General features: G+C 47.1%; 1 protein-coding gene across 1 annotated transcript; it reads right to left on the minus strand.

The window, feature by feature from the left end:
• Window positions 1-378: 378 nt before the first annotated feature.
• LOC144689131 (histone H2A-like) lies at window positions 379-768 on the minus strand. The gene has a single exon (XM_078556269.1). The coding sequence runs from the start codon at window positions 766-768 to the stop codon at window positions 379-381; it is 390 nt and encodes a 129-aa protein (XP_078412395.1).
• Window positions 769-13,485: the final 12,717 nt, after the last annotated feature.

Raw genomic sequence — 13,485 nt, forward strand, 5'->3', positions numbered from 1 at the left:
GTTATTTCTTAAGTAACTTGCTTCAGGAAATCACTGGGAAGTTACATACAGCCGTGTGAACTATCCGGAACACCTCAGATGTTTCAGTTAGGTCTTTTGGGACGATGAGCCCGAACGTCAATTATTAGGAAGTGACACCATACATTCCCTTATCACAAATAAGCAGACACACAAATTGCCTTTTGATTCCTTGTTACCTTAGTGGAAAAGCTATAAATTTAATAAAATAATAGGGAAAAGCTATAAAGAGAAGGATGTTCCCACCAGTGACTGACATCTTAGGGAACCAGTCAGGGGTTAATGGGAAGTGACATCAGTAAGGTGAGGATCACCCTTAAGAGAGCAATTAGACAATGATCTTTTTCTGATTTCACCCCTTCAGGCATAATTCTTGCTGGGGTGGCCAGTTTTCTTGGGCAGCAGCACAGCCTGGATGTTGGGCAGGACCCCACCCTGGGCTATGATGACCCCTCCCAGCGGCTTATTGAGCTCCTCGTCATTGCGGATGGTGAGCTGCAGGTGGCAGGGGACGATGCGGGAATTCTTGTTGTCCCAGGCCGCATTGCCGGCTAGCTCAAGGATCTCGGCCATCAGGTGCTGCAGGATTGTGGCCAGGTAGATGGGGGCTCCGGCCCCCACACATTTGGCATAGTGACCCTTATACAGCAGCCAGTGGATACGGCCGACCGGGAACTGGAGACCAGCTCTGGAGCAGCGAGCCTTGGCCTTGGCACACCCTTTGCCTCCAGTTTTACCACGACCAGACATCTCTCCCCTAGAACAAGCTTCTCCGACCAACAGCTGCAGAATCATGTGTCTTAACTGATCAGCAGCTGAACGTGTGCTGCTTGGGTCAATCAGAACTAAAGGATACTACTGATCATGCATAGAGTAATGGCTAGCAAGAATTAATAAGCAACAACTTTCAGTAGATAGGTGTGCAGTAAGAAGAGAACAAAGAAGATAGAGCTCGGTCAGCAGAACAAGAGACAGCACCACAGTCAACCGGAAGTCGAGATCCAGCGTTCCAGAGTGAACTGACTGATCCACTGTCTTTGCTAAGTACTGCAATGTTGTACTTATTGCAATTAACTTAATCAATTGTGTGAAACTTGTGACAACATACTTGTGCTCAAACTGGTCTGTAGCTAGCTGGGAACTGCAGGTTCATTTTAGATAACTCTCCCAAACCCATTCTAACAGTTGTAATCAACTAAAGTATTATAATTTGAGGTTAGATTGAACACCAGATCTTACATCAGAGTGTGATACCAGTAAACGCAATCCCAATTCTCCATTCACCAACCGTCCCATTAATTTCCTGGTTATTTACCATTATTGTGCCTACTTTAGGCACAATGAAAAAATAAAAACCAACGTAAAATAAACACTCCAAATCGAATTTATAAATCAGCCGATGCTATATTGCATACAAAAGTCAACTAGTCACCTTTCTGCATTCGCTTAGTGCCATTCTACCCTGTGTGTGGAATTCTCCCTGAATTGCACCAAGTGCGGTAATGGGTGTGAGATCATTTTTTCCCTCTTTCCCGCCGACCACAATAATGGTTTTTGCGCTGTATCATCCACTTCCTGCCTTATTAATTATGCAGAAAAAGGGAACGCGCCGTATCGTTGGCGGGGGACCTCTGATTCGCTCACCACGCTGTTACCTCACCATTTCCTCACTCTGGGTGCCATGTTTAAATGCAGCCGCGTGCACTGTTCTCAATGCTTGCAGCCCAGGACTGCTCCGGTGAAGACCTGGCCCCGAAATCCAAGAAGAGTGCAGCCTCCAATTCAGTGACACATCCCTGGAATGGCTTTTGGATGCTGTGGAGAGCCGCTGTGATGTCCTCTACCCTGCTCTGGCTGCAGGAGGTCCAGTCAACTCACCACTCCAGCTTGGGAGTGAAGGTAGCTGCTCAGAAGAGGTTGGCCATCCAGTGAAAAGAGGATGAATGATCTTATCTGTGCTGCTAGGGTAAGTCAAGCATCTCATCACTCTAAACACACACATTCACAAGCCTATCACATGTTCACTCAATCGCTCACTCACTGCCAGCTCAAGGGGCATCAACTCTCACACCCTCACATTTCCATCTGGCCTCATCTCCTTTGGAGATCGCCTCCTCATCCTGTCCATGGCTTCAGTCAGCACACACATACGCCTGGCATTCTTCTCATATGCCTTGGCATGCGCTTGGTTCACACTTTTTTCATCTGTCTTTGTGGAGGACAAGATCGTGCAGAAGAAAAGGGCGAGGTCTTAGACTTGGGTGGACATCAATGTCCTCACTGCCTTTGAAAATCAGGCTATTGAGCTGGCCGGTGGGGACATGGGCCATTCCTGCGGCGACAGTAAGATCAGCAGCAATCACCCACGTGAGGAACCTGCACCAGGTCATCCCTCACTCAATGCTGCTGTGAATGCTCACTCATGTTTTTTACTCAGTTGCCATGCACTAATTATCTCTATGTTATTCATGGGCAGCTCTGCCAAGCGCTGAATGCCCTCAGGCAGCCAGGCCCTCAGCTCCAGCCAAGAGGACACCTTGGATGAGGAGTTAGAAATAAACAACCTTCAAGATGCATCATAGTGTTCATCCACACCCTCCACCAGCGCAGAGACACACATGTCGGTGGTACCTAGAGCAGGGTTACAATCTCATAAAGACAGTGCACTATCTGCTCTATAGCAGACGGGGGCAGGGATATGCGAGGCTCCCAGCAATCGGACGACTGGTGGAGGCAAGGAATCTGCTGAGTCCGAGTCAGATGACTCGGTCCTAAATCAGTTGGTGGAGCTGCAGCGACAATCACGGGAATATCAGGAAGGGATGTCAACTGCATTCCTCAGATTGCAAAGGACGAAGGAGGAGTCTGTCCACCTTCAGTCTGAGGTGATTGTGCCATCATGCCAACGCACTGAAGCCAACACTGGTAGGATGATGACTGCATCGGTCCTGCACTGCTGCAGGAGCTGCACTTCGTTGCTGAAGCTTTTGGTGGCCTCCAGTAGTGTCAACTCAAGAGGGGTGCGGGGAAGCTCGATCTTACTCCAGCTTCCCCTTCTCCTCAAGGAGTCAGCCAGGGGCCCTTGGGCACCTATGAGGAGGAGGATTAGCAGCTGGACACCCAGGAATCTCCACCCAAGTGCCTCCAGGAGTGGCCAGCCAATCCAAATCCTCACTTCCTGTGACCCCATCACCTCCAGCTCCACGGACCGAGGAGAGTGCACCTGCCCCACAGCAGGACACCCAAACCAGGCCAGAGCCCTCCACATCGCGGCCCTCCAAATGATGCCCACCAAGGTCATTACAGACAAGGTGTCACAGTCAGCAGGCTGCTTCCACCTCCACTGTGGATGTCAGGGATGCACCCAGACGTAGCGTTAGACTTAGGGAAGCCAAATACCATTAGGAACACAACAATGGCACAGGTGTTCACAACATGCATATAATGTGTACAACTGTAAATACAATTTCACCCATTCCACATCTCCTTTTGTGTATGCCTCCTTTTCATGATTAGATTGGTTGCAGTTAATCAGGTGATACACCATGGTCCCTCCCCCTACTTATCGCAGATATCGCTATCATGGGCATCTCGTCTAAGTAGTCTGCTTCCATTTCACCACAGTGTCTGGCCATTTTCAGATCATTTCTGACATCAGTGGTGCCTCGTCCTTGATTTTAAGTGCACTTGTGCAAGGCACATCCTTCACATGCTTTGCAGGATCATGTCATGTTCAGCTGTGTAACATAAAGGCAAAGGTGTTCCCCCATCTCGGTCCACACAATTGAAAGGTGAAGGTGTAGTGTCAAAGGACAGATGTTTTAGTTCACGGAGAAGGGTAATATATTCTGGAACTCAATGTACTCTGTCATCTGCCAGGGCTTTCATGCTATGAACCCATACTCAAAGTTTGTGTGTGCTCCTGTATGGCCACCGCATTTGCAACTTTCTGACTGTACATCTAAAAAGCTGACCAATAAGTGCAAGCTCATTGCCACCTCAAGTTGACAAAACTCTGACTCTCTCATTGTTACTGTTATCCTGACGCTCGAACCTACAGACCTGATCATCCCTCACCATGTAGTTGTCTGTGTCACGGCCAGAAGACTCTTGTCTCAAACGTACAGATGCAGCTCTGTGTTTCCCCCCACATGAACACTGGCTGAGAACACTGATGCTAATTCCAATTTATCATTCCTGGCGGGTATTAGAGCCTTTGAGCATGCTCTGGAAGTGCATATTGTTGTTTCACACAATGCTGAGGAGAGCAATGGGTTAGCAGCAAAGATGTAGTGAAGCAGAAGTGTGCTCTTTACGAGAAATGATGCATGACCTTGAGGGCTTCATGATCTTTCAGCATTTTTCAGTTCACCAGGGCAAGGGATGGTCATGAGGGCACAATGCCTGTGCTAAAGAGGAGGCATTTTAATGTCTGGCAGGCAATTGGTTGAATGTCATCATCCTCAGGCGGTCCACATTCATAGTAAGGTGAGGATAGATGCAGGCAACCATCCTTAACTGAGAGTGCTGGATGTCAATGAGATTGAAAAGAAGGTGCCACAGAGGACTGACTGATCTCTAAATGGATTGAGACCTGTGGAAAATCCTCAGCTACCTTGGCCCAAGTGTTACCTATCAGTTTCACTATCGAGGTTACACAGAATGTGCCGTCCCGTTGCTGGAGAGGGATCTCCTTAAGGGGTGTTGTCCCATTGAAGGCTACCACCTACGAGCCCACTCAGGATAGTGGGACAGCTCCTGCCTCTTGTAGGCTGCCATCACGACTGGGATGCTGGAGAGATTCTTGAAGAGTCAGCAGCCTCGGACGTCTGATGGGGGGATGCCCTCCTCCAGTGACCACTTCATCTCAGCAAGGACACATGCTCCCGAGGCTTCAACATCTTTCAAAGGATCAGGGAAATCAGACCCAGATGTGGAGCTACTCACTCTCATTTTGAAGTACATGGCTGAAAAGAGAGGAATAGCAAAGTTGCTAATCATGTTGGCCCGTGATGGAGGGCACTTATCCAAGAGGACACTCACTGCAACTAATCATCTTGTTCTTGGAATCTGTTTGCTATGACACCCTCATGTGCACACCTGCCTTGCCTGGCCAATGCTATGGCCTCTTCAGCTGCAGCCTCGGCTTCCTCGACCTCATCACCCTCAACCCCTTCAAGGTCCTCCTTATCGGAAGAGACATGCAGCTCCTCCATGTCGGCATCTGCAAAGTCCTCTCCATTTTGCAGCGCCAGGTTGTGCAGCATGCAGCAAACCACGATGATCCATGAGACCCTCTGGGCAGTGTACTAGAGTATTCCACCAGATCAGTCCAGGCATTGGAATCGCATCTTTAGGATCCCTATGGTGTGCTCCACCAATGCTCGGGTAGCGGCATGAGCATCACTGTACCTTCTGTCTGCAGGAGTCTGAGGCCGTCGAATGGGCGTCATCAGCCACACCCTTTAAAAGCATCCTTTATCACTGAGGAGCCAGCCCAGACTCCTGTAAGTTCCCTTGAAGATGTTCAAGATCTGCGATTTGCTTAAGATGTATGAGTTGTGGACGATTCTTGGGTATCTGGCACAAACCTGCACAAATCTACTTTCAGATCCACTGGCAATAGATGACCTCCCAGTCCCTGTGTCACCAATTCCTGGAGAATGTGGCAAATGTGAGTCACCAGATCCCTGGACACGCAGAGGGGTGAGCAACACTGTCTCTCACACATCTGCACATAAGACATCAAGTTCTGTACAGCCTAGGTCTAGTGAGCCATCTGTGCATGACATTTCTGCTCTCCCCATCCTCTGCGTGTGAAGGGGGCCCTGCTAGCCCTTGTTCTTGAGGGTTTTGCTCCTCCCTTTGGCGAGCCAGCCTCCTCCGTCACAATCTTCTCCTTCTCTCATGCGTGTATGCTAATATACAGGCAGCAATGAATCCAGGCTTCATCTTCCTGATGGCCTCCTCACTACAGTATCAATGAAAAACAGACAAGAGTCAGGATTAATCTGCAAGGTCCTCTTTCTGTCAATGACTCATCAGCGAATGTGGGTCCAGGGGCATTGTTCCCGTGGCAAGTACTCACCTCTGAAAGGATGGGCAATGCGGGGTGTGTATCAAGGTCCTCCTTCCCACCACCCTTCACATGAGCGACTGCAATGGGATTGCTTTGGCCAGGTACCTGGATGTGCTGCTTTCAGCCCAGGCGTTGGCATCTGATTCACAGCACTGTAATACTACAGTCTTTGAGATATACATGAGCGTCAATGTTTAGTCAGGTTATGAGATATTTTGAAGGAGGCCTGGGGCTTCTGTTCTGTGAATTGTCTAGCGCCACTACTGAAAGATGTTTCTGAAGCTTGTCCAGTTGCCCAACTGCTCCGAAATTCTTTATCGATCTGGGGATTTTCCATACTGTGAGCAAGGGCTTAAACCAAGGAGATCAATTAGTGCCACTTTGCATGATTATGTCTTGCATGAATGTACATCATTGCTTCACTTTGGTGATTCCTTGCCATGTCATTGACAGACTACTAACATGTCTCAGGTGTGCGTCTCTGCTCATGAGGGATTGCATAATTCAGTTGGCTTCCCCTTTAATCACCCCCCAGTGCATTCAGCTGGCCACCAAGCGTTCACATAGCCCTCACCAGCAGCATCTGCTCTCATTTCCATTTTGTACCATGTTTGCAATTGCTGCAGGTTTGAATATGGTAGTGCTGAGCTCTCACTGCCAGACCAGCTTGGACCCTCCCTGTGCGAGTATGGAACCCCTTCCCGATTGTCGCCTAGAAAGTTAACATCAAAGACCTCTCCCATATCCCTTGATCCTGTTGTTTTTGTGGTGGATACCTGTTTGTTAGCCCATGGACATTCTGAAGTGGAGGCGCCTATGCCCCATGTGCATCTCAGCCCTCACCATCTTGAGGCCACTGGCACAGTTCAACATGTGCCCCCACACACACCCTGGGATACCTCCTTCCCCAGTACAGTCCTAGTCCTGCAGCCTCTTCCCTTGCTTGAGGCCACTTCTTGCCCTTCCCCAAGTAAACCCTAGCCCTGCAGCTACCCCCACCTTACGGTTGGTCTGGTAGTTAGAGACCTGCCTGTGAGCCTCCCTAAAAGTGATGTAGTGCTGCCTGCAAAGCCTGGCACTGATGACTGTGAGGGCTGCCCAAAGCAAGGTAGGCAAATGAACCTCGAAGTCACAAGCGGAAGTGTAGGTTGCCAGGTGCATGTTGGTTATGTACCGTTCTGAAACATGTTGGCATGATTGCACACCGACATGACCTCATGATCCAGCATGGAGGGATAATTTTGGTGAGCAGGGCTTATAATGAGATGCCAATGCATTGAAATTAGGTTCATGGCGTATGGTGGTGGGAAACGCAGCCCACCATTGACGGGTGGAACGGGCGATCACAAATTGGTTTTACAATGACGTGAAACAGATTTTTGTGATCTCCTGCTATTTTCAGCTCCTACCCCTCATGACGCCCACTGCGAATGGGGCCGGAAAATCCAGGCCTGTGTCTTTGTGTGTCGTAGTGTTCCTATGCAATGCTACTCAGTGGCTGCAGCATGGCTGGTGGAGGTTCTGTGGGGGAGATTGCAAATGTTCTTGGAGGATGACCTCATACACATCTGGCCCTTGAAGACTGCACCACTTTGGCATGGGGGTCAGCAGTCTGGACTGGCTAGCTGACAGGCAATAGCCCTATTATCATTATTGTGGGTCTTAGGTGAGGTTGTTCATGGTCTGTATTTACAGATGATGCAGGAGACTAGGCTGTTGGCTTTACCTTTTATTGAAAATTCTACCAACTATGTACGTAACAAGGCTTAGCATAAGGTTTCACATAGAACTATCTCTCAGCATACTCTGTTGTCATGTGATCATACATCACTGATAATGTAGGCTATATATTTACATATTTAACATTAACCTCTATATTACACCTCATCCCAAGTTTCTGACTCCATTAAATTTTTTTTTTACCTTATCCTACATCTCCCGCTAAAGTCTCTGTCTTCATCCCTAATTCACAGAGATAAACGTGGTTTCACCAATCTCCCTGACCTTGTTCTCAGCTCTCTCAGAGGTTGTATCAGATTCAGGTTCTCCATGTTCTCTCTTAAACTCTGTAGAGTAGTATGTGAATCATTAGAGATTATTGGTTCTCTGTTGTCTTCTTGATCATATGTGTAGTTAGACCATTCCATTGATGGTGGTCTTCTTATGGAGGTAAGTGTGCTTCTATTTCTTCTCACTATTCCATTTTCAGTCTCTGGAAGATAAGATTGCAGATTTTTTTACTTTCTCCAAAATCTGGTCACGGATCTAGGCTGATTCACCTGGTCGGAGTTCTGGCGCATCATGCACTCTGTGGACATTGATTATAGTTTCTGGTTTGATTTGCACAATACTCATCCCCTTTCTCTCTTACTCTCCCTATATTTGCTACTTTGAGACATGACATAAGTGTGTTTGAAAGAACAGGAGATTGAATCCATAGTCTTCTTCCTCTCAGAAGTTCAGATGGAGCCAAATCATCCTGAAGTGGCGTGGAACAGTAGCTCAACAGTGCTAAGTCAATATCATAATTTTTCTTCAAAAAGCTTTACAGTTCTTACTCCTCTTTCAGCCTCCTCATTTGCCTGTGGGTACCCGGGTGAACTAGTTGTATGGACAAATCCATAGTCTTCTGTAAAGTTCTTAAAGCATTCATTTGCAAACTGTGGGCCATTGTCTGAAATGGCTAGATCTGGAATGCCATGTGTGGCAATAATTTATTTTATTGAATTAATGACTGGTTCTGAGGTTGTACCATGAAGACATTTAATCTCAAAACCTCAATCCATCTGGACTAATAATCAACAACTATGGGGAATGTCTGCCCGTTGAGCTCAAAAAGATCCGTTCTGAGGTGTTCCCATGGTCTGGATGGAAATGAGGATACCATCAATGATTTTCTTTGCTGGTGATGGATCACACACGTGATGCAGTTTGAAATTGTTTCTTCAAATGGTTTTGAGATCCCTGGCCACCAGGATGAATTTCACGCTCTAGCACAACACTTTGTAATGCCTAAGTGTCCCTGGTGTATCTTCTGAAGGATATTGATTCTGAGGATTCTTGGTATGACCAACCTCTCATCATAAACTGGCAGGTCATCCATGACACTGAGATGTCTTCATTGCTTGAAGTTTCGATTCAGGATGAAATTGTTTGGAACATATTCTGGCCATTCATGTATTTGCAATATTCTTTATTTTTTGCACATTTTTTTTTTTGTGCCTTTCAAATTTCATTCAGCCTCTATGTTGTTGCTAGTAGGAACTTGGTGGTCAATAAGGTATATGATTCTACATCCTCAACGAAAGTTATGTCCTCCTGTTCAGGTTTTTCAATAGGAATGTGTGACAATGTGTCTGTTGTTTGTTGTTTTCCTTGGATATTGAGCCCTTGCCTTGATGCAAGCTGCTCTTCCATGTAGTGGGCTTGTGGCACTTTCACCTGTTGTTCATGGAAAATCTTCTGCCTGGTTTTCTCGAGGTTTTCACATCAGGTGCACCCAATTCATATCACTTGTTTAACTCCTCTCCAGATCTCTAAATAATTTTGGAAATTCTCTCCTGGCGGTTTTTCTTGTCTTCCCAATTCAGCTACTTTATAGATGAGTTGTAGATATGTGCAAGCTTTCCGACTTAACAGTGAACACTCTTGGTTGCGGATCACATGTAAAGTTTCTGCGATTTCTCTTCCTTCGTACTGAACTTTAGCAGTCAACTGTCCTTTGACCTTCAGTTGAATGCCTCCTGGCCCATAGAGTCATGGAGGAAAGTCTTGCATTAGCCACTGTTCTGTGCCTCGAAAGAATTGAGACTCCTGCCCCAATGTCTAATTTGAAGTTTGTTTTATGTCTGTTGACCATGTATACACTTCAATAGTTCCCATTAGATTTGTAATTTCTCCCAAGAATGGCACTTCATTGTCTTTTTCAATTTCAACTTCTTGAATGCTACATGATATAAGCTGTACCTCCTTTCATTTTTGTGTTGGGAGCTTTTTGCTGGAGCATATTGATTTAAAATGGCCTCTCTTCTTGCAGGAACGGCATTCCTATTTTTGGCTGACATTCTTCACACCGAGGCTAGCTTTTCCCACCACAACGAGACCACTGAACAATGGCAGCTACTGCGCCCTGGTCACTCTTTCTCTATTTCAGATTAGGTGCACAGCTACTTCCGTGTCCTGCAAACTGCACGGTGTCGGCTGCATTTCTCCACAAGATATCTTTGTCACCTTGAATAAATATCTGATTTTGTTTTCTCAATTCTTCCTGCCTTGTTAACTGCACAGCCTTCGATAAGGTCAAATCTTCCCTCAACTGCAGAAAATCTGATAAAGTCCCTTCTAAGACTCCTATAACAATGCAATCATGAATCAATTCACCTTTCATGGCTTCATATTCGCAGAAGTCAATATAAATCATTAAGGAAGTCAATTAGTCAATACGAATCATGAAGGAAGAAATCTAAGCTCTCTCCTAGGCTGGGATTTTCCGTGCCCGCCAGCATCGGGCATGTCCGGTGGCGCGAGCAGATAATATGGCGCGATTGGTTTCACAACGGCATGAAACCAGCTCACGATCGGGCCGCTCAGCCCGCCAATGGCAGGCCACATTCTCCTCCATCAGACATCAGGAACCTCGTTGTAATAGATCAGCATATCATTATTAGGCCAGCCCGCCGGACTCATTCCCCCAACACCTTCCCCGCTGGATTATCCGCCCATGTTGGTGGGAAAACACGCCGACGTGTTTCGCAACAGCATGTAAGCAACGTGCACCTGGTGAGCTGCACTTCGCTCGGGATTTCAAGGTTTGTTTGCCTACCTTGCTTTGTTCAGCACTCACAGTCATCAGCACCAGGCTTCACAGACAGCACCACATCACTGTTAGGGGGCTCACAGGCAGGTCTCCATCTACCAGATCAGCCATCTGTGGGTGGCATTTCAATGGCTGCAAGGCTAGGGCTTATTTGGTCAAGGGGGAGAACTGGCCTCAAACAAGGGAAGAAGCGGTAGGATGAGAGCTGTATTGGGGAAGGAGGGTAACCCAGAGCGTGTGTGGAAGCACATGTTGATCTGTGCAAGCGGCCTCAAGATGGTGAGGGCTGAGGAGGCAGTCATAGGAGGAGATGAGGCCAGATGGAGGTGTGAGGGTATGTGTGAGAGAATGAGAGGTGATGTCCCTTCAGCTGGCAGTGAGTGAGATGCCAGTGAATGTGTGATGGGCTTGAGTGTGTGAGTTTAGGGTGATGAGATGGTTACTATATCCTGCCTGCACTAATGAGATCATTCATCGTCTATCTGCATTGGATGGTCAACCTTTTCTGGCAGCATTGGCACTTATCACCACTGCTACTGCCTACCAAGCCGTAATGGTAATGTTGCTGCCCCTCCTGTGGCTGGAGTGGGGGGCAGAGGACATCACAGTGGGCCTCCACAGCATCCAAAGAGCTGCAGTCTTCTTGCCTTTTGGGCCCATGTCTTCTTTGCTGCAGTCCTGGGCTGGAAGCACTGAGCGCGGCTGTAATTTAAATGAGGTGCCTGGCGTGATGAAACGACGAGGTGACAGTGTGACAGGCAAACCGGATTCCGCCCACCATGGAAACGATGTGTTTCCTGGGAATGTGTAAATAATGTGGTGGGTTTGGGACAATATGGCGTGAAAATCCAATATTGCGACCAGCGGGTAAAACATCGATATACCCACCCACTACCAACTTAGTGCAAATCTGGGACAATTCCACCCCTAGTCTGTGGGTGCATCTACTGAACTTCGTCCTTTCTATAATGGTGTTTCTTCTAAGACTAAAATAAGTGTCAAAGGCTTTGATAAGCACTTCGTATGTTGCCGTGTCTTCGTTTATACGCTGTCTAATGATTATGTCATTTGTGCTACTGCCTATGGCTTCGAGTAAGTACTGACTTGTTCCTTGCTTGACTGCTCTGCTAGTCCCAAAGCTGTTCTGTACCTGGTAACCCTACAAAACCAGTTCTGCTGCTTCTTGGCATGATCCGGGCCTTCCATGTGGTTAAAGCACGCTGGTAAAGGTGGGATTTTCTCCAGGACTTCTGTCCATTTTGGCCTTTTCTTGAGTTCTGTTGGTGATTTTCCCGCACTGTCCTTGTCCCGCAGTTATTTCTCTTGGTGCTTCTTCCAGTCGATGAGCTCTTTACTTGTGTTTTCTGCTGTCAACATCTCTTATCATCATTGTGGGTCTTAGAAGAGGTTATTCATGATCTGGATTTTTGATTATGCTGTTGGTAAAATTTACCTTTTGTTGAATACTAACTAAGGCTTAGCATGAGGCTTCACACAGAATTATCTCTCACATACTCGGTTGTTATGTGATCTTACATCACTGATGATGTAGACTCTAAATTTGCACATTTAACATTAACCCTTTATACTACAATAGCAAGGGTACTGTGGAGTGTAGTTTTGAGAGAATGAATGTTGTCATCCTGAGGGATCCACTCCCCCAGGGCAGTACCTCAGCTAATCTAGCAGGGCAGATTGCTGCATGACTGTGACACCCTGCAAGCTACTTTGAACACTGGTGTCCACAGTCATAATGGCAGCTGTCTGAGCTTGGTGGCAGTAAGCTGAGCTTGCATGACTTCAATCTGAGTTTCCACTGCAAAACTCAAATGCTGGATGGCTTCCGACTGTGTTGTGATGATAACTGAGACATCAGCCATCACACACTACATCACGGTTGGGTCCACAAGTGCACTAATTGAGTTGCCCACCACTTCTATGTTAGAAAGGATGGGCTGCAAGTTCCATGCATGCAGCCTTTCTGGTTGGCCTGTCAATGTACCAAGCATTTAATTGTGCATAGCCATCAGCCTTCATCTATAGTTTGACCCATTGAAATGCTCATCTGAGCCCACTGCAGCAGGATTTATGTGCTACCTCACCCTCCAATGAGCTGGCACCTATGCTGTCCTTGTCTCCTGTCCTAGCTGCAGGCCAATTGCGCCAAGTGTCTCACCAAGCACATTGCCTCTATGCTATCCTCAAGATTATCCTCAGTGTCAGTATCTGAACGGGTGACTGCGAGTGTGAAATTGAGTGACGGTGTTTCTTCTTCATCATAGCCTTCCTTTTCGCTCTTCCACTGCTGGCTGGTAGTTCTTGAGTATCTGAAGGGAGAAAGGCATAAGGGTCGAGTTGTGGTGAAGGAAGAAGGAGGAAAGTAAGAGGTGCGTGCTTACACCATCTGCACCTTGTAAATCAAAAGAGATTGTCGAGGAAACAGGATGTGAGAAGGAACTTTAGGCATGAACATACCTTTGTCGTAAATGTTTTCAGCTCTTCCGCTGCCCACTGCAGTGAATGCTAGCACTATCTCCTCCTTGAGGCTAAGAACATAGAGCTGCACCTGTCC

This window comes from Cetorhinus maximus, chromosome 13 (assembly GCF_964194155.1).
Source record: "Cetorhinus maximus chromosome 13, sCetMax3.hap1.1, whole genome shotgun sequence".
In the NCBI taxonomy this organism is placed as follows: domain Eukaryota; kingdom Metazoa; phylum Chordata; class Chondrichthyes; order Lamniformes; family Cetorhinidae; genus Cetorhinus; species Cetorhinus maximus.

Coding starts and splice junctions, on each gene's coding strand:
- LOC144689131 (XM_078556269.1), bottom strand. CDS start 768: ATGTCTGGTCGTGGTAAAACTGGAGGCAAAGGGTGTGCCAAGGCCAAG.